Below are 22,434 nucleotides of genomic sequence, written 5' to 3'. Positions count from 1 at the left end.
ATTAAAGAGGTTAAAAGATTATTGCTGTTTATCGCTATATATACTCGTTGACGGGAATATTAAAATTCAGTTTCAAATTTTTAACTGTAAATTACTTCGTTGATTCTAATAATTTTTTAAGTTATAATTATAATTTATAGTTGTTTGTTTAACTGTTTTTTTTAAAGTTATGAATTATTTCGTTATACTTTTGATTAAATCACTGAAGTCAAGCAATCCGGTTTACGACAATATCAATTGGACAGCCCTTGTTAGTCGTTACGATGTTAACCCATCTATTCTTAAATAAACAAACAAATAACTATATCGCTATATGGCATGTGTAAGCCTGTAAGTATAACCTGTCAGCTTACCTAAACAAAAAAAAAAATTTTTAAAAAACACACCTCATTGTAAAATCAATCCATGTATTGCTCTACTCAGAATCTAAAACTAAAAATTTGAAAATGTTCGTAGACAGCTCAAAACGAGTCTAAATATTTTGAAAATGTTAAAGTGTATAGAAAATTAAATTAAATTTACACCCTAACCAAAATCGATTTTCGTAACAAAAAAAAAACTCAGATCTAAAATCAGTAAGTAAAATATTGTAAAATAATATATTTTTTTAACATTTATTCAACATAAAACATATAATTTCTGTTATAATTATTTTTTTATACATGAAACGAAGAAAAACACATTACATCATTTATAGAATTTTTATATAATATCAATATACAAATTATTATGTTTTTCTTGGGTCCGGAAAAATATTAATAATATCTATAACTGTACCGACAATAGTTTTTTTTTTTTGATGACAAATATTCTTGGATTTGGAACAGCAACCGTCTTTATATTTGTTAAAATATCACTAGCCCTTTCGAAATTAGAGAGGAATGTGGTTACTTGTCCAGCTCAATCATGTAGGAAAATGATTCATCTTCAGGCATAGTTTCACTAGCTTCAGCCTCCGTAGGTTTTTCTATATCAACATTTTCATCAACTTTCACATCTAAGAACTCGTTAGTCATGTTATCAACAGAAATGGAAGACGATTCAGTCATGGAAGTCGATTCAATACTAGGAGAAGATTCAGTTGTGAAAGACAAAGATGACGATTGTGTAGCTATCATGGTAGAAACACTTGTAGAAGGAACATCCGGAACAGAAACTGTAGCTTTTTTCTTAGAGGCTTCAAATGGATTTAATGGAGCCCCACATGTTTAATTTTGATTTTTTTATCATCATGTATCGCTTTCTCGTGACGAGTTTTAGTCATAATCAAACTGACTACCACATTCTTCACATTCCAATTTGATACGTTTTCTCTTATTCTTTATTATAATGTTAATTGTTAACTATTCAAAAACACATTGAATTTTAAGGTTTTTTTTTTAAATATGTATTTATTTATAAAAAATCCCTAAATATGCAAAATAAAATTTAATGTATCAGATTCCATGCCATTTGAAACGAATTTATAAATTGCTGCGCAGTGGCCAATGAGCATGACTAAAAGAAAAAAATATGAAAAAGTCATAAACGTCCTAACTTTTAAAACGATATAATATACAAGGTGTAACGAACTGGCAAAAAAAAAATTATGCTACTTAAACGTATGACAAAAATTGTCAGCTCTCTGTCAACCGTAGTACCACTGAACCGGCGGCGTACTAGCACAGCTGCCAAAATGCGTAATTATTTTTAAATTAACGAAACCCGTCAAACCAATCATTTTTTTTTTTATTAAATTAAGTTTCACTGACGTAGTGACGTATGTCATCTTAACTTATTGTTGATTAAAGTTAATTATTTTAGCATTTAGAAAATAGATGACAATTAGTAATAAATATTAGTAAATAGTAATAAAGATACTATTGACTACGTTTATAAGTAATAACTAATTACAAATAAAAGAAAAAAAATAAGGGACCGGTCCAATGTGTGATCTACCGATAAACGGCTAGTCCGATGTGTGATCTACCAATAAATGGCTGGTCTAATGTGTGATCTACCAATAAATGGCTGGTCTAATGCTACTGATTGCTTCTTATAATCATACTGCAAAAGTATTTTTTAAATCTGATAAAAAATCATCAAATATTTGTGTTTGTATCGGGTGGCATGACCGCCACCATTCTTCTTTAAGTTGGCGATCTAATAGTGGAGATGCACCATTGACTTTTATATTGTACTTGGACTTGACTAACTTCCACAATGACTCTATTGTTTGAGTATGAGCTCCAGTATTTGGATCCACAAAATTTTCAAAATGATTTACAGTTTGATGAATAAATCCATGGTCCTTCAGAAAACTATATGCTCGCCACTGATCGCTGTGAATCGTTGTACCAATTTCTACCTCTCTTTCTATTATTGGTAAGAGCGTTTGTCGATCCCTCTTTTCTACAATGAAAAACCGTCGTTCAGTTTTGTTGTCATTATTACAACACAAACCAAATACCCACGGTCCCTGTATTCTATTTCCATAATTTCGTTGGATATTTTCTACCGGAGTTTCATTTTCATAATTTGAAGTTTCGTCGCTATCTTCATGTGGTCGTGGGTCGTAATCACCACGTTGTAAGCGACCGCGATTATATTTTCGTTTCTTCTGAAAGAGGGATTCATCTATCTGTACAATGTAACCAGGACCTCCCATTTTTGGTCTTTTTGAAAACTGATCAACAACGACATCACGACACAGATTGTACCAGTCAATTACAGTGGATTTACTTCTACCTGTCCATAAAACTGCATTATGTACTGGTATCATATGTACCCAATACCAGACGAGTTCTATTATTTCTGTTAGAGCTAAATTACTATGACATTTACCATTGAGGTCTGTATAAGTAAAAAATGGATTTCCTGCGCGAATTGACTGATATGTTTGGCATCCTTTTTTCGTACACCTCATATAGTAACAATTTTTTTAAAAGTACCGTCCGAATTTCTTTTTTTACTGGACCTTGTTGTTTCACGTAATTGTCCACCACATTCGGTGCCTTCAATATTCTTTTTTGAGCAAACCAAACGATTGTTACTTAAAAGGTTTTTACTTTTTAAATATTCAACGCATTTAAATTCATCAACAATTATATTTCTGTATAAATATCCCATAGTTGTAGTAGAATTCATTTTAAATCGGTACAAAACTAAATTAACTAAATTAAAAAATATTATAGACACTCGTGAAAAAAAAAATGGAAAAAATTCACCAACAAACGAAATGACACGAGTCACGAACAAATGCTAAATGGTAACTGAATGTTTAAATTATATTTTAAAAATACAATACGGTCACAAAATCCATATATTATTCATAATAAATTATATAGATTAAGTCGTAAAATCCATATCGTATCTATAGTAGGCACTGTAGTGTAAAATATAGGTGCCTGTTATCGGTAGATCACACGTTCTACCTACAACACTTTATCGTAGATAGCCATTTATCGGTAGATCACACGTTGGACCGGTCCCAAAAATAATAACAAACCCATCAAAATACCTAACATTTTATACATAATGTGTTTGTGTGCCATAATATAGAACACGAGATATTGTACTTGTACATACTTTGAAATTCATATAAAACATTTCTATATTACTTATTATTATTGTAATTATTTATTGGTAGGTAGTTACAGATTTCTAGGAGGAAACTTTGTTTCAAAATCTTCCTTGAATAATTAGTCGCTAATGTAATACAAATATACAATTATATAATATAAGGTAAATAAATTAGTGTATCCCTACATTTGTTGCCTTAAAATAGTAAACACATTTAATAGTAAATAATAATTATTATAAATACTTACATTCAAAAAATCTTCCTAGAAAAAAGAATAAGCCTAAAATAATGGAACCGTCTATGTTATCCCGGCAATCGCCAACGTAGAATATTAAATAATCAGCAATAACACAAATCTAAACACACACACACACTAAGCTTGCCGAGGGTCTACAGCGTTCGCGCGTTATGCTGTTGTAGATTATTTGTGTCGTGACTCACGATAACAGTATAACACGGGTATTTTGAGAATATTTCCGATCATTCTAATCAATTTAAACAGTACAGTCCGTAGTCCGTACAGTGGTATTACCAGAAATTAAATTTACATTTCAGTATACTATTCAGTGTAAGCAACTCATTAGTAATAAGTATAATATCGTATATATTAAGCTCAACTCTAGTGTCTACGGTCCACATAGTTTATAATTATAAATAATAATACTATGAACGCTATATCTACAATTACAACACAATCCGTGACGACAATGCTATAATGAAATAAGCCTGACATTTTGCCCACTGTGTCAAGTTTTTTCACCAAATTTACAATTTGCCGACTGACAAAAACATCTTGGGGGGTAGGCACTAAAAGTATTCGTTTTAATTATTACTTGCTTACCACGACCCAACATTTGGTTCATTCGAAACGGATTCGTAAAATTATCGTTCGTCTACGTGGTTGAAAAGCAACGTAGTGCGTGTTTTTAACTGCTAAATAAATTAAGTAGAATAAATTAATATCACGACCAGTGTAATCGTTCGTTTAATGATCATAGTTGATCTATCGCTCTTATACGCAATCGTTAGTAGTTCGGTAAGTAGTAAATCGTTAATCGTTAATTAGTAAAAAATCGTTAGTTCGTGTCACAACTCAAGTACGAGGCTTAAAAAATATAAAGGACCATTTTCAAGAGGTATGCCAACCATAGACTGTCTCTCGAGAAGAATCCCAATTTGCAAATCCGGAGCCAAAAAAGTCGGGTAAGAGTTTAGCCTACTTCCTTTAGTTATTTCTTTCCCTAAAAATAAAGAGTGAAATTCCTGAAAATTAGGCAGGCTAGCGTAGTTCACAGTACAATATATTATAGTATAATCGAAATCGGCGCGCGCTTATCTGAGCTTATCTGGTGATTAAGCCCGTCGATACAAACGACACAAAAAACATCGACATCGTGGTCGTTAACGTACTCAATATCACTATACTTGATATTATATTTGTCACTTAATTGTACGACGGTATTCTAATATGGGTGATATTACTGTATTGACTGCGCGACGCGACCAAATCAAGGCCGTCTTGACGCGATTTCAAACGTACATTAGGTCGACCGAATGTGACATAAGTACATAAGTACATAACTCAAGTTGTACCACGGCGTAAACAAGCGGAAGAGGCATGGTATAATTTTGAAAGTGTACAGTCGGAAATTGAGAATTTAGATCATGCAAATGGCACAAATCATTCAAAATACAGAGAAGACTTCGAAAATATGTATTTTGAAATTATCGCGCAAGCTGAGCAAATGACGAACACACCAATAGACCGGGCGTCGAAATAAACACGAACGAACACGCGGAAGCGTCCCCGCGAACTTCATCGCGCGTAGATAACAGCGGTTCCGCATCATCAACAATTAAACTGGCTCCAATAAATATACCAGTTTTTAACGGAAAGTACGTGGACTGGACAGTGGACACTGTTTTACGATATGTTCATGGCGTTTGTCCATACAAATGATAAAATAACGCCGATACAAAAATTTATTCATTTGCGTTCATCTTCAAGTAACGAACCGGCGAGTTGCATTAAAAATCTCGAAAAAACGGCAAACAACTACGAGGACGCATGTAAAACGTTAATATTGAGATATAGAAACGAAAAATTATTAATTCAGTCACACGTTAAAGGCACATGTGACGTAAAAGAAAATTCGTCAAGTAGTTTAAGACAATTTTCTGACGCATTACCGGGTCAATGTCCGCACTAGAGGCGTTGAAGCAACAGCAAAGTAATTGGGGTCCACTGTTGTCTGTTGACGCATATTATTTGCACTAAGTTGGATGCAATCACTTTAAGTGAATGGGGGATGAAGTCTCCAAAAAGTGAAATTTCCAAAATGGAAGATTTAGTATTATTATTAGATTTGCGTTCACAAGTTTTGGAAGCAATCGAGTCGTCAAAAAACATTTCTAAAATCGTTGATTTTGGCTATGAAAACAAAAATGAAAATCGAAAAAATAAGTTTGGCAAAAACAATAACATTTTTACGTCGTTAGTATCTACATCGGAGATAAAATGTTATGCGTGTGACATGTCACATACGATCTACAAATGCCCTTCATTTTTATCGTTAACAGTAACGAAGCGTATAAAAAGGCCAATGCACTAGGACTCTGCAAGGTATGTTTGCGTAAATACGAAGTTAACGCTGTCTTTCGCAAAATAATTGTTATAAATGTCATAAAGCACATAATGCGTTATTGCATTTAATTATTCCACAAAAATACAATGAAAAGAGTTCGAATGAGGCTTCAAATCAACAAGCAGCAAATACGTCGACAAGTGTCCATGCGTCCATCGATCACGAGAACGTACTATTATCAACGGCCGTCGTGCGAGCAATAGGGAAGTGCCCAATATCAGTCTTATGTCGATCCCTATTGGACTCAGGTTCACAAAGTAATTTTATAACTGAAGAAATTGTTCAAGCCTTGAAGTTAAAAAAAATTAAAACAAATCATCAAATGAACGGTATAGGTTCTGTTACGTAACACGCGCACTCATACGTACACGCGCGGTATGAGTCTTGTTTCAATAATTACAATTTTTCGTTAAAAATGCTAGTGGTTCCAAAAATTACAGGTGACTTACCAGCAAAAGATATAGCCGATTTATGTGGTACGCCGGAAAATATAAAGTTAGCCGATTCGTTATTCCGCGTTCCGCAAAAAATCGATATTTTAATTGGTGCCACGCACTTTTACGATTTATTATGCGAGCGACAAATAAAATTGCATCGTAACGGCCCGGTGTTTCAAGAAACAAAGTTGGGCTGGGTTGTATCTGGGCCGGTGTCGAGTTTAGAGCGTGAAACTGAAATGACAATTAGCACCGTTCATCATAATACATCGACAAACACCGGATCAATTTTGGGATCGGTGGGATTAGAACTACGAAAATAGACGTCAAATAAAATTAATTTGATTTCGGACTTATTGACAGACGTTAATGACTGTAAAAATATCACCACACACGAAGCTATTAATAATTCGATAACCAAAATACTCGGATATATTGGAGTTCCAATGCGGACACTTTACAATTCAAAGTATACGAGAAACACCTCAAAGACAATAAATACCCTATGGTCAAAATGTAATCCCAGCGACGTAACATAATCATAACATTGAGAAGTGAGACTGCTTAAATTGTTGCCCATGTACATCTACGAGATTAGTATGTGCCGCTTAATGTCCAGAAACAGGAAGTTGTCATATGCGATAACCTTATTAACACTTGTATGTGATATCCATATAACTTCTCATGATTTACTCATAAATATCACATCGTATAATATTAGAGAAACATAGATATATATAAATACTTCAATTAGTGTGCACATTGCGAAGTATAATAGAGGTTAATAAATATCTGCTATGGTACATATATCTGAGAGGTAGGTGAGAGGAAACAGATAGCAGGCATTATAAAGCACCTCCCTCCCTCACCATGGTCCATGACAAACATCAAAATTAGACTGATTAAATACTAATAATTACCATAAAAGACTTAATACTTATGTTCTATGTCGATTCAACAAACATGATTTTTTTCAAAATAATGGAACAATATAAAAATATATTATTTTAATTTCTCTATGATGAATGTGTATTAAGATAGCTATTATGACTGTTCAATAAAATAATATACGTGCAATGATTTCATTTGGTAGACCACTTTTATTAGTTAAACAAAAAATCAGTAACATAAATAACTTAAATATGTAGAATATAATACTCATTAAATGAATACATTTTATTATACTTATAATTTTAATATTTCACAAATTAATAAATAATTCAATAAAAAAAAAAAAAAAACCAATAAGATATATTGTATAGTATACTGTATACATATAATAATATTTATCTATTATACAAATTACAAATAATTTAGTTAGCTACCTACCTATTGAGATACTAATCCATAAATGAAATATAAAAAGTATAATATTATTCTAACAAATCATATAAATAATACAAATTTAAAATCAATCTGTATGGAGCAATGCAATTGATATATATTTATTTTTTTCAATTGGCACTGTAAAACATTTATATTTTAATACATTTAAATTAATTAAAAGTCGAGTTTCAGGTATAATTTCTTCAACAGAAAATATTTTAATTATATCTGAAGATACTGGATTAACAAAAAAAGGTGAATATTTGAATTTAGTTACCTCTAGTTTAATATTACCACTTAAAAAATGAATTATTTTATTCATTTTGATTAAATCTTCATTTTCGAGCATAAAATATGAATCTTTAACTTTTTTTGAGCTCACAATAAATTGTTTTAAAACAATTCTCTCATATAATGTTTCAGTTATCGAATTATTTTCAATATCATCATAGGGCAATTCATTTTCAAGCATAGGGAAATTGGATGGAATAATATTAGATTGAGCATTTACGTGTTCGATTTTGCAATTATAAATATCTTCAAGTGGATTTTTAGAATTTTTAGAACATTTTTTAATAAATTGTAAATAATTTTCAAATTTAAAAGCACTAAATGTATCTAAAGCACTATGTGTCAAAAAAAAATCACTAACATGAATCAACCCATGCACATTATAACCAATATATTCTTCACCATAATAAGATGAATATTCACTTACAAATGTTTTCAACCGATCTTTGGCTAAGTAGTTATGAGTGAGACAAGTTTCAGGAGAAATGAGGAGGTGAACAGCAGAACTTAAGAGCATAAAATGTTTATATAGTGAAGTTTTTAACCAGCCTTTTAATACTATTGGGCCAGTATACAGCAAAAAAGTTCTAAATTCTGTGGCCTTCCAATATTCAACTTCTTCTAATGTTCTAGGCAAACAATTAAACTTTGATGGTAAAAAAAGATTTAGTATTAACTAATTCGTGTGATTTTTCACCAGGATTTATTAGTCAGACAGGCTTTTTATCTTTGGTCCAAAAAACAATTAACTTTTTAACAACACCGAGACATATGTTATGCATGTATTCAAGTACTACCGTCGATGTTATATTTATGGGCAATTCTTCCAATGGACTTGCATCTTTATGATAATATTCATCAAGTTTATTTCTAAATGTTTCATTGGACCTTAAAGGAGCATTTAGTTCTAAAAAAGCCATTTGATTTTTTATGAAAGTACCTTCAACTGTACACGAGTTACACCCATGATAGGCATTAAAACTTTTTACATTTAACATGAAACTTTTTGCAGGGGCATCACACACAATTTGGGAAATTTCAAATTTAAGTAAAATATTATTAATACACAAACCATTATTTATAATTTCTTTAATTTCAGTTATGAAGAGATTTAAAAATTCATGACTTGAAGAAGGTTTTGGAAATTTACCATGATAAATTCCTACTGGAACTACAGTTTTTAATAATATTGGTACATTTACAAAAGATATAAGTATTGGCCAAAAACTGGACTTCTAACTGGATGTTAATGGCAAACCATCAATGTTATCACTCAATTTTATCGGTATCTTATTTTCAATGTAACAAGTTACATTGAACTAAGTTTATGTGAAGCTAAGATTCTAGTTAGCATAAACTCTACACCCAGATGAATATATGATCCAGGATGAACAATACTAATTTTGTGGCTTTATTTAGTTGTTTTTGGTACTTTTATACCAAAAGATATCAGAATTAACAATAGTTTATCAACACAGTTATGTGAAACATGGTATTTAATCACCCAATTACGTAACTTTTCCCTTAAATAATAATTTTTATTATCATCTGTCAAAATAGGATTACCATAGCTTGTATAGTTTGCGCCTTCATTACTATTGACTTCTTCATAAGTATATTGAAGCAGTTTTTTTTGTAGTTTTTTTTTTTAATTTCTGGTTTTGTTAAACTTTCTGTATTCTAATGACTGATATTCCAAGAAATTAAGGTTATTTTCTTTTTAAATTTATATTTTGAATTAAAAAAAAAAACTAAATTCTAACTTCTACTCTAACTTAAGTTACTATCTTCACCAAACTAACTTCTATCTAACTAAGTTATAAATTAGGTACATTTCAGAAACTAACTTATATTCTAACTTAACTTTAACTAGTTGAAAAAAGTGACTAATTTTCCCAGCTTTGATGTAATTATATTATATTCATTTATTTGGTAAATATAATTTAGTATAGCTGTGGATCATTAGGTAAACAAATAAATAAAAATAATTATTTTGTTGGATTTCATCATTAATTGAAGTATTATAGTATATACTATTAATTACTTACAGCAATTCACTTAAAACTGTGAGACTCTGTTAAATTACTATTTGTTAGCTTTGAAAAAGGTATAATTTTTAATTTTCTATGGAAAAAAAGAAACCGATTTTCAACTAAATTAAGATACTTTAATTTTCTAGTTAACTTGTAATTATTATAAATTTAAAAGACGAGCTTTTTTGTTTCTTGCCCAGCCTTGAATTCATAGCTATAATATTAATTTGTAATAAATGTTGCAAAGGTATATTATTTATGACCATTATTTAGAAAAAACTATATTGCAATGTAATAACTTAACAACTTCGTTTAAAAATGAAATTTTCTATTTCAATTAAAAAATATGAGTTGTTGATAAAATAAAAAAGTTGTTACAAAAAAAAAACCATCTGCCTTTGATGGACCTTACAATAAAACAAATAATATAATGTATGATTAATACATTTGGAAGTTTTAGATTATTATTAAAAATTATGATAGTTTATAGGTAGTCAAAAAGAAAATATTTCATTTTTTTTCGCGTCCAAAGCGTTGAGATCCATGTCTGAACCAATCCTTTACATGCGCCTCAAAATCAGATTCTATAGACTGGATCTGCTCTTTTTTAAATTCTTACTACCATAATTAAAATATCTTATATCTAATTCAATATTCATTATGAAGTAGTTCTAATATTATTACCTACCTATTTTTTTTTTTTTATTAGTGTTAAGGCTTCGACTATTAGGTCATTAGCCTGTGATACTGTAGGGGAGGGTACTGTAGATTTGTTATACACGTGATTTGTTTTGGCAGAATTTTTAATTTGGGCACCTGTAGGTATCTGCCATGCCCGGGTGGGGGATGGCGGCACTTGTTCTCCGGACACCGTGACTTGCCCGAAGAAAAATGCCGCCCGCGGCCAAGGAATCGAACTCGGGTCAGCTGCGTCGCAGCCGACGCCTTAGGCCGTCCTCCCACTAGGGCGACGCGACACGACGCGATTTTAAATAAATATCGCGTGATAATCGTTTGTCTTATAAAACACGGATAAATATATCGGGGACTTCCCACTGACGCGACACGATGTGACTACGACGCGACACGACAATAACTAATCGCGCGCGACTAGTGCTGTCAGTCGCTTGATGAATAGTTGCCACTACATCACTTGAATTATACTCGTGTTTATTTCATTATATTTTATTATTTCATTGTAATAGTATTATATGATATAATTATTATATAGATAACTAAAATTATAAAATTATGTCGAAAAAAGAGTGTGTGTTAACTATAAACTTAGTTGAGGCTGTGGAAAAATATCCGTGTTTATATAATTACAAATTACCAGAATATGCCAGAAAAGATTTAACAGAAAAGGCATGGTCAAAAATTGCAGAAGAAGTTAAAGAAACAGGTAATACTATTTATTATTAGTTCATATTATTTATTGTAACATAATATGTTAACAATACCTAACCTAACCATTATGGTATAAAGTCAGGGCCGGATTTAGGAATGTGGGGGCCCTGGGCCCACCTTAGAAGTATGTATTATTTTTCGAAAACATAGCTCACGATTTCAATAACTACGCCCAATATAATGATCTGATATTAATTTAGAAAACAGATTTGAATTTATCACTAAATTATCTATGCTTATACAATTTTATTTTTCTGATTATTATTTTTTTTTTTGCTTAGAAATTTACTAACAAAAATAGTAAGAATAGATCATATTCATATAATTTCAAATTTAAATACATTGATATAGAATACTACCCATCCAGAATATTTGACAACTAATATTATCGGTCATCGATATTACGTATAGTATTTTGTTTTTAACAAATAGGTATGTATGAATTATATTTATTTATTGTATTAAGTAGATATGAAAACAAGTTATGCAGTTTACCGTATTAATAAATACAAAATAATACAATAGCTAAATAATACAAATAATAATTAATAATAATATGCATTTAAATGCACTTTCATATACTTATTTCAAAACAAATTTAAAAGAAAATTATTATCAAATATTTAGACCATAATATTAATAATTATACACACTTATTCCACTGCCATGGCAGCGATGCATAAGGCTTAACAAAATATGAAGACAAATAATCTCTCATATCACTCGCCGCTCGTGTTCTCAGCAACTCATTTTGATCGTCGTTGTCTCTGAGAAACTCAACTGGTACTTGAACGTCTTCTGGACAGTTTTCATCAAAATCAACAGAAGTTATATACTGTCGACCTTCCCTTTTACGTATAAAATTGTGGAGAGTACATACTGATCTTATTATATTGTTAATAGTAGTTTCGTTATTACATCGTATTGGTGATAATAGTACTTGAAATTTTTGTGACATCATACCAAATGAACACTCAACAGTTTTTCTACCTCTACTGAGTCTGTAGTTAAATATTCGTTTTTTATTTGTTAAAGTTCTCTGTGGGTATGGTCTCATTAAATTTTTTTTCAAAGGGAATCCTTCGTCAGCTACAAAATAATAAGGAAAACAAATGTCGTTAGGGTCATTAGGCAATGGTTTAGGATGTGGCATATTTAAACCATTTCTTTCAAGCCACCGACCCATTCTTGATGCTCGAAAGATACCTCCATCGCTATTTCTACCAGCGAAACCAGTTTCTATCATAATAAAATTTCCATCTGCATCACTGCAAGCCATTAAAACGATTGAATGGTATGATTTATAATTAAAATTAGTGGATCCTGTATTAGGGAGTTTTTGTATTCTTATGTGTTTCCCATCTATTGAACCTAAGCAATTTGGTAAATTCCATAATCTATTATACTGATTTGCTATACACATCCACTGTTCTTCGGTTGGTATAGGCATGTATTCATTAAATAAACACTCCCATATTTTTTGAGTAGATTCTGAAATTATTTTACCGATTGTGTTGGCACCTCGAGCAAAATAAATTGATAGGCTGGAATAAGTGCAGCCCGTCGCCAAATATCTAATAAAAAATAGTTTTTAGGTAATTTTTTATTTATGTATATGTATATTTCAATTATTTATTATTTTTGTATTATTTTATTTTTAGTTTCATTGTGTAAAGAAAAATGGAAAAATTTAAGAACTGTATTTGTCAGGAATATGAAACCAGCACCTAGTGGATCTTCTAGAAAAGCAAAGAAGCCATATTATTTGAATGAATATTTACAATTTCTTTTGCCATATGTAAAACCCAACACTGATATAACTAATCCGGGAAATCTTCCTTCTCCGACCTCAGATAATGAAATTACATTTGAAAATAATGAACAAAGCGATACTGAAGTCCAAGATGAAGATATTGTAGAACAAGAAGAATATTTGACCGAGAAAATTATAAACATTGAAAAACCAAACAATGAAAAAGGTCGTCTTCCTCTTGTACAGGAACGTAACCAAGGAAATGGTAACAAAAAGAAACGAAAATTAGATGTTAGCGAAGTAGACCAGTCCTTTATTGATTTCGTGAATATGAAGAAGGAAAAGTCCTGTGAAACTGATCCAAGAAAGATGTTTCTTCTTAGTTTGTTACCAGATATTAAGAACATGACTGATCAACAAATGAGAATATTTAAAAAAAAAGTATTGGATTTGGTCGATGACATTTTAACTGAAAATCCGACTCCTCAAAATCAATTACCAATAACCAAGTTCAATCCATCTCGTCCTCCGACTACATCTTCAACTTTCTCAAGTTCATCATTATATTCTTATAACCACTCAAATAGTTTCACGCCAATCCATTCTCCTGAAGAATCATATGTGGCAGCTGAAGTTAGCAACCAGAACGAAAATGTTTGTCAAGATTTCATAAATATGTAAAAATGTATATGTAATAAATTACAAGGAGTATACTACCTATTATATTAAATTAAATATTAAATATTATATGAGTCATAATAATTATTTATTTTATTTATATTAGTATAATTATTTTTATGTTAGTAAAAATTAAGCCATTACCTCAATGTTATTAGTAGTCTTTCACGTACACAAATACAACGGCGGAAATGTGTGTCTTGTTTTTCAATTTCTGGTCCAAATTTTTCCACAAGTAAGTTAAAACTTTCTTTCGACATTCGATAAAAAGATTGAAATTTAACGTCATCTTGTATTAATTCATTTTCGGCAACAAAAATACGACAATTAATATTATTCTGTATGTAAGGATGTACCCAATATCTCCTTTTCGTTTTTCGTCTCTTGTGGTTTTGATAATACCAGTATAATGCAATGGCATCGTCATATTCAGAGGACGACACGTTTGCAACTGACCAATTTTAGTTGCTGAAACATCGTCTATAGTGTGCAGAACTCACGAAATCAGATCGTACGATTTTTTGCTAGGCAACTATTTTTTTTAGTCGCGTCGCGTTGCCCTAGTGGGAGGACGGCCTTAGTCCGCTCGGCCACTCCGTCCCCCTACCTACCTATTGTTTATGTTAAAAATGCATAAAAAATAATCTCAAACAAACAAACGTTAACTTTGTAGGTACTAAATATTAAAAATACATATAATAGTTCGATTAACTTTTTTGAGTAATCCAATAAAATTGATATAACATCTTAGAAATGGGTATCATCATTAGGTTTCTATTTTCTATGTTTCAAATTTGTAAAGAATTAGTATAGGTAATACTATTTTTTGTTATCAGCACTACAAATATATTTTTTTATACACGTATGATAGAATACTATACATCAAAATAGGGAAAATTGCAAGTCAATTAAATTACCAATTATCTTTGAAAATTATGCATCCAAAATGTATCATCATAGAACCGTAATCAGGAAGATAAATTTATAAATAAAATATATAGGTATACATGTAATGTATTGTTTAACTGAACTTACTATCAATGCTATCTTCATGGACTGGATAAACATGCTTGTTTCTTTTATTTGTATTTTTATTTTGAACAACATGTTCTTCTGACTCCGATGATGAAGCAGAAATAAAAATTTGGCGTTCTCTGAACGCAGCTTCGTCATAACTGTCTAAATATGTTTTTAAAAAAAAGTAATATTGTCTGAAATTAAATGAAAGTTAAATATATGTACCTAGGTTAGGTAAAAAAGAGATGGTTGGATTGAGAATGATATGAAGGCTGTTGGTGTGTGCATAGGGGATGTGAAAAATTGAGAAAAAAGGAGGTTTAGGGCAAAGGTGGCCGACCCCAAATAGTTGGGAGGAAGGCGAAGAGGAAGAAGAAATATATGTACCTAGGTATGCAATACACTTAATTATTATTTTAGTATTGGTTAGAAGCACAATTAAAAATATACCTATATTACCTTTAATCGTGGTTAGTACATTTTAACGTAAGCATACATTTTGTATGAATTAAAAAAAAAATAATTACTTCAGTATAACCATACTTACCAAAATATTCTGATACAATTTTGACAGGATATGTGGGCCAATCGCTTCCCGGTTCACAAAATGTCTGTATCAGTGAATTAATATGGCCAGATTTTGGCCATTTTGATATGCATAGATTGCCACATGTTATTAACCAACAATATGGTATAACCGAGTACTTGTTTTCATCAGTGAAATATCCAACTACCCACTGTAAATTTTTACTGGCTATGTTTAAATAATTAAAACAACTAACCAATTAAATTTAAGCAACTACATATTTTAACATTAATAATGTACCTTTGCAGTGCACATAATTCTATATTTCTTACATAAAAATAATATAATATATCATCGTTAGGTATAGTTCATAAAACATATACATATAAGGTATTTTAAAAATGCATTGAATTTATTTGACCATTATCAATATAATATTTAATAATGTGGAATACATGTTGCTCTAATTAATTTCAAATTTTATGTTTCAAAATGTCTTGTTTTTATTTAGGTATTAATTATATTATATGATATTATTTTCGCCGGCGTAGGGAAATTGGCGCTCCCATCGCCCAGTGTACTTCAATAAGTGCACTGCAGTAGCCCTACCCTGACTTTAATTAGTTGGGGTAGTCTGGTCCTCCAGGTTGGGGGTTTAGCGACGGGCTAACGACCCGTCCTAGTAAAAAAACATTGTTAAGAAACCTGCTACTACTAAGCCTCGGACAGATCTTTTGGAAAATAAAAATGGAACTAAGCCTGGAAAACCTGGAGTATTTCGATTTGGAACATGGAACATTAGATCTTTATATAAACCTGGGGCACTAAAATGTATCACTAGTATAGTCAAGAAATATTATGTAGATTTAGTTGCCCTCCAAGAAGTGAGATGGCCAGGATCTGGACATCTAAAATCAGATAACATGATAATATTTTATAGTGGAAGCAGTAATGGAAGACACGAACACGGAGTGGGTTTTATTGTAAAAGAGTCCCTAGTAAAACTAATAAAGAAATTCGAAGCAGTTGATGACCGATTATGCTATATAATAATTGAAGGGAAAACCTCTAATATAGCAATAATCAACTGTTATGCACCAACTGAAACAGCAGATAATGATTATAAAGACTCTTTCTACGATAAGCTAGAAAGAGTATACGACATGATACCCAGAAGCTACATAAGAATTCTAGTTGGAGACCAAAACGCTCAAGTAGGGCGTGAGCATGCTTTTAGACACACTATAGGAAAAGAAAGTATGCATAGTGAAAGCAATAATAACGGACTAAGGTTAATCAGCTTTGCCTCAACCAAAGGATTAGTTATAAGTAGTACCCAGTTTCAACGTAAAGAAATTTACAAACAAACTTGGGTATCTCCAGATGGAAGAACTAAAAGTCAAATCGATCATATACTTATAGATAAGAGATACAGATCTAGTGTTAGACAAGTTAGAAGTTATAGAGGAGCTGATGGAGACACAGATCACTACCTGGTCATATCATCATTTAGAACCAAACTGGCTAATAGTTGGAAGCAGAAAAAACTAAAAGGTAGAACCCGCCTGGAAATAGAAAACACAAAGGATCGAGAGAAAGTGAAATCATACCGAGGAATTCTAAATAATGAACTAATGAAAACATCCCAAAATACAGAGCAAAACCTTGAAGAAACTTGGAACATAGTTAAAGATTCAATAAACAAATCAGCTGAAGTATTTAAAAAAGAAAACACATTCAACGGTAAGAATTCATGGTTTAATGAACGGTGTAAGGAAGCCATAGAAAGACGCGCAGAAGCAAGATTAAAAAGGATACAAGACCCTTCTCCTGACAATATAGCAGAATTTATTAAAAACAAAAAAGCTGCAAGCAAAATCTTGAGACAGGAAAAAAGAAAAGCGGAAAAAGGACTTATTCAAAAATAGAAGAACATAGGCTCAACCCAAGGTTGTTCTTCAAAAAATGCAGATCGATAAAGGAAGGATTTAAAGCTCAAACTCGTATGGTCAAGGACAACGATGGAAACTTGATAACAAATGAAGAAGGCATCATCCAGAAGTTTCAAGCACATTTTAAAAACATCTTAAATGTCGATCAAGGAGTTAGGGAAGAAAGTGTAAATATGATCTACCATACGGCACAACCTCTTGTAGAGGAACCTAACCGCGAGGAGGTAAAGGATATAATCGCGACACTGAAAAACAACAAAGCCCCCGGTGAAGATAATATCAATTCTGAGCTATTAAAGATTGGTACTCAACAACTTGTGACCAAAATTCACGGGTTACTAAAAGAAATATGGAATACTAACCGAATACTTGAAGATTGGAAAACAGCCGTTATCTGTCCCATATACAAAAAAGGCGACCCTATGGACACAAGCAATTACCGGGGAATTGCGCTTTTAGACTCATGCTACAAAATCCTATCCCTGGCACTATTACGAAGATTAGAGGTATATTCAAAAGATTTAATAGGAGATTATCAAAGTGGTTTTGTGAGAGGAAAGTCCACCTCTAATCATATTTTCACAATCAGACAAATGATGGAAAAATGTTATGAATTCGATAAGGATGTCCACATGTGCTTTGTTGACTTCAAGCAGGCTTACGATAGCATAGTTCGAGATAAACTGTGGGCGGCCCTAGAAGAATTTGGAATACCCAAAAAACTTATCGATCTCATAAAAGCATGCAACACGAATACAATGTGCAAAGTGAAGTTTGGCAATGGTACATCTGACAGTTTTGAGGTTAGCACAGGACTCAAACAGGGTGATGCCTTGTCACCAGTTCTCTTTAACCTAGCGCTTGAGAAAGTGATCAGGTCAATGCCAATGCGACAAGGCATGGAGTTGTTATCAAATAGTACACTACTCGCCTATGCTGATGACATAGTTATAATAGGCAGTACGCGACAAGATGTAACGATAATAACTAATGATTTGTTAAAAGCAGCGAAGCCAATGGGTCTAGAAGTAAATCAGGATAAAACCAAATATTTAGTCATGACAAGGGGAGCAAGGGATATCTCGGACCTAGTAGTAGAAAACTATACCTTCCAACAAATGGAAAACTTCAAATATCTCGGGGCAAACATAAATCAATACAATAACATGCATAATGAAATTAAAATTAGGATATCAGCCGCTAATAAGGGTTACTACGCTTTGGAAAAATTGTTCAAATCAAAGCTCCTCTCTAGACGATCAAAGGAACGCCTGTACTTAAGTTTCCTACGGCCAGTTCTAACATTTGCATGTGAAACTTGGTCGACTACTAAAGGAGATGAGGAAAAAATGGCTTGCTTCGAAAGAAGAGTTCTTAGAAGGATTTATGGACCTATACTAGAAAATGAAGTTTACAGAAGATGAACTAATGTAGAAGTACAACAAATTTATCAAAAACCCGGTATCAACGCGTACCTTATGAGCAAACGAATTGAGTGGGCAGGCCATGTATGGAGGTCAAATGGTATTCTAAAGAAAGCTCTGGAAGGAAAAATCAATGGAAAAAGACCTAGGGGTCGCCCTAGACAGCGCTGGATAGACAGGGTTAAAGAAGATATAAACAAGTGCGCCCAGGGACTAACTTTAGAAGACAGTATTGACAGAGATAGTTGGAAAAAAGTAGTAGAGGCAGCGAAAGTCCTTCAAGGACAGTAAAAGCTGAAGAAGAAGAAGAAGATATTATTTTCGTTATAATTAGGTTCTTAATTAATAACATTTAAATACTTATACGATGTATGATAAAATAATAATACAATTGAGAAGTTAAATTAATGAAACATATCAACCCTACTGTAATTTATGACTAATTTTATAAAATAATTTATTTTATACATCGGTGTTCGATATCTCAAAAAGTATTTGTAGAACTTCTATTCGTTTTGAAAACGTTTTAATTCGTCATACAGACGTTCACATTATTTCACATTGAGAAGTTCCCTATAAAATCGTTTTGTAACTTCTATACTAAGTCAAGTTCTACGTTTTTCACAGAGGGAATTTTTAACTGTAAATTACTTTGTCAATTCTAATAATTTTTAAGTTATATTTATAATTTATAGTTGTATGTGTAATTGTTTTTTTAAAGTTTTGAATTATTTCGTTATATTTTTGATTATATCACTTGGTAAAGCAACAGCTATGCCAAAAAATGGACTTTTCAATTACCTTAAGGACAAAATGCAAGAGAAAGTTTGGAATAATTTGCCAGATAAACAAGAATTCTTTGATGTTCCAATAAAAGTGGCCGGTGACCGCTGGTCAGGTTACCGATTTTAAATGACAGTATTTAAAATCGTTCCAACTGACGACCAGATACAAAAGAACTTATGGGACCATATGAAAGATAGAAAAGACCACATTGATGAATTAATAAAAAAGGGCAGACATCTTAAAAAAAAAAAACTATTGTCGGTACAGTTATAGATATTATTAATATTTTTCCGGACCCAAGAAAAACATAATAATTTGTATATTGATATTATATAAAAATTCTATAAATGATGTAATGTGTTTTTCTTCGTTTCATGTATAAAAAAATAATTATAACAGAAATTATATGTTTTATGTTGAATAAATGTTAAAAAAATATATTATTTTACAATATTTTACTTACTGATTTTAGATCTGAGTTTTTTTTTTGTTACGAAAATCGATTTTGGTTAGGGTGTAAATTTAATTTAATTTTCTATACACTTTAACATTTTCAAAATATTTAGACTCGTTTTGAGCTGTCTACGAACATTTTCAAATTTTTAGTTTTAGATTCTGAGTAGAGCAATACATGGATTGATTTTACAATGAGGTGTGTTTTTTAAAAATTTTTTTTTTTGTTTAGGTAAGCTGACAGGTTATACTTACAGGCTTACACATGCCATATAGCGATATAGTTATTTGTTTGTTTATTTAAGAATAGATGGGTTAACATCGTAACGACTAACAAGGGCTGTCCAATTGATATTGTCGTAAACCGGATTGCTTGACTTCAGTGATTTAATCAAAAGTATAACGAAATAATTCATAACTTTAAAAAAAACAGTTAAACAAACAACTATAAATTATAATTATAACTTAAAAAATTATTAGAATCAACGAAGTAATTTACAGTTAAAAATTTGAAACTGAATTTTAATATTCCCGTCAACGAGTATATATAGCGATAAACAGCAATAATCTTTTAACCTCTTTAATACTTTGAAGTCTAAACGTGTCCCCACAAAATAACACAGCTACTGCTTCTGCTGACACGTGACAACGGCGTGTGCAACTACCAGCGACGGCAGTGCTCACCGGGAAATTCCCGGCCTATTGAGATTTTGGTCTGGCGGCTGTATTAAATTATTATTTTAAATAATTAGTATTAATTAGGATTTATTTATACAAACACACACGCGTAATACAATAAATTATTACTTACTACTAATGACTAGAGCCCGACTTATAGGAGTGGGGGGGGGGGGGGGGTGTGCTGGGAGGACTGCAACCACGAGGTGTGACACATTAGGGGGGCTCCCATGTATTACTGTAATATAGTAATATACGATTTATTTATATCAATCAACATTAAATAATTAAATTACTTATAGACTTATGGTATAATTTATTTAAAATCTTGAAATATAAATTAAATAAGTAGGTATAAAAAAATGAAATAGAAAAAAGTCTACTATTTTTATTTTTATTTTTATATAACTTTTTGTATGTTTCATCTTAAGAAAAATTTTTCTTGGCTATACCGGCGAACGAATCCTAGACTCGCCTATGAATGGATGGCATTAAATTTGAATTCAATGATAATATGATATAAATATATAATATTATCATTGTATACGAAAAACGGTTGTAAACGGAGACGGTTTGTTAGCCTAGGATTTTTTATACTATACTTCGGTACCTATATTGTTATTACTTATTGATTGTTCACGTCAGTATCTTTAATATCGAGTTCGTCAATTTAAAAAAAAAAATTATTGACGGACGACCACACAAGTTCGATTGGGTTCAACTCATCTTGATTTAGTGGTAACTAGTAAACGTAATACGGAATCCAACATTTTTTTCAATTAAATATAACAATTTTTCTTTAATTATTTTTCCTTGTTGTCCTGGTACTTTTTCCATCGCCAAAATAACATTATTTACTATTTGCATAGAATCACACAAAGTTAAACTCGAACGTTCCAATTGTTTTAAACTTTTCACTAGTATAAAAAAATGAGATTGAATAAATGTAAGGTCACTTTTAACAGACTCCAAACTTCGCATATTAATACATTTTTTTATACTAACAACATTTTTATCTTCTAATTTCTGTAAAATTATTTTGAGATTATCAAAATGGGCTGCACAAAAATTAACTGCTTTAATCCATGTCCCCCAAGTCTGGTTAACACTGGTTCTGGCGGCAAAGGCACACTGGGCATTATTTCTTTGTATACATCTACTCTCTGAGGTGCTTTAAGAAATACTTTTTTTTAAATTACTAACCAAAGTATTTACATTGGGGTACATTTCTCTAACTTTTTCTGCTAGACGCTGGATCATGTGAGTAAGACATGAAATGTGTATCATATTAGGAAAAAATACGTTTAATGTTTTACCAGCTTTGATCATATATGGTGCTGCATCGGAACATAAAAGTAATACTTTTTCATCATTCCCACCATGAGGCCACAATATTCTCAGGCTGTCATTTACGAAGCGAGAAATTGTCGAATGATTAGTTTTATCTAATTTTTTGCATGCAATTA

General features: G+C 31.4%; 3 protein-coding genes and 1 pseudogene across 3 annotated transcripts; 1 reads left to right on the top strand and 3 right to left on the bottom strand.

Moving 5' to 3' along the window:
• Positions 1 to 887: 887 nt before the first annotated feature.
• LOC132942502 (uncharacterized) lies at positions 888 to 3,126 on the bottom strand. The gene is given in 3 exon segments (XM_061010944.1): positions 888 to 1,177; positions 2,161 to 2,905; positions 2,908 to 3,126. Coding segments are annotated over 3 exon segments (1,254 nt in total).
• A 5,066-nt stretch (positions 3,127 to 8,192) lies between these two features.
• On the bottom strand, positions 8,193 to 9,181 carry LOC132942496 (uncharacterized; annotated as a pseudogene).
• A 3,163-nt stretch (positions 9,182 to 12,344) lies between these two features.
• Positions 12,345 to 13,151, bottom strand: LOC132942493 (uncharacterized). The gene has a single exon (XM_061010920.1). It carries the CDS (start codon positions 13,149 to 13,151, stop codon positions 12,345 to 12,347), a length of 807 nt encoding a protein of 268 aa, XP_060866903.1.
• A 264-nt stretch (positions 13,152 to 13,415) lies between these two features.
• Positions 13,416 to 17,603, top strand: LOC132942486 (craniofacial development protein 2-like). Its single transcript, XM_061010905.1, has 2 exons — positions 13,416 to 14,108; positions 16,377 to 17,603. Exons 1-2 carry the CDS (start codon positions 13,416 to 13,418, stop codon positions 17,601 to 17,603), a joined length of 1,920 nt encoding a protein of 639 aa, XP_060866888.1.
• The last annotated feature ends 4,831 nt before the right edge of the window (positions 17,604 to 22,434 follow it).

The sequence above is a fragment of the Metopolophium dirhodum genome, chromosome 1 (genome assembly GCF_019925205.1).
Source record: "Metopolophium dirhodum isolate CAU chromosome 1, ASM1992520v1, whole genome shotgun sequence".
Taxonomy (NCBI): Eukaryota; Metazoa; Arthropoda; class Insecta; order Hemiptera; family Aphididae; genus Metopolophium; species Metopolophium dirhodum.
The sequence above is the reverse complement of the archived record's forward strand: the minus strand, read 5'-3'. Positions and strand labels throughout refer to the sequence as shown.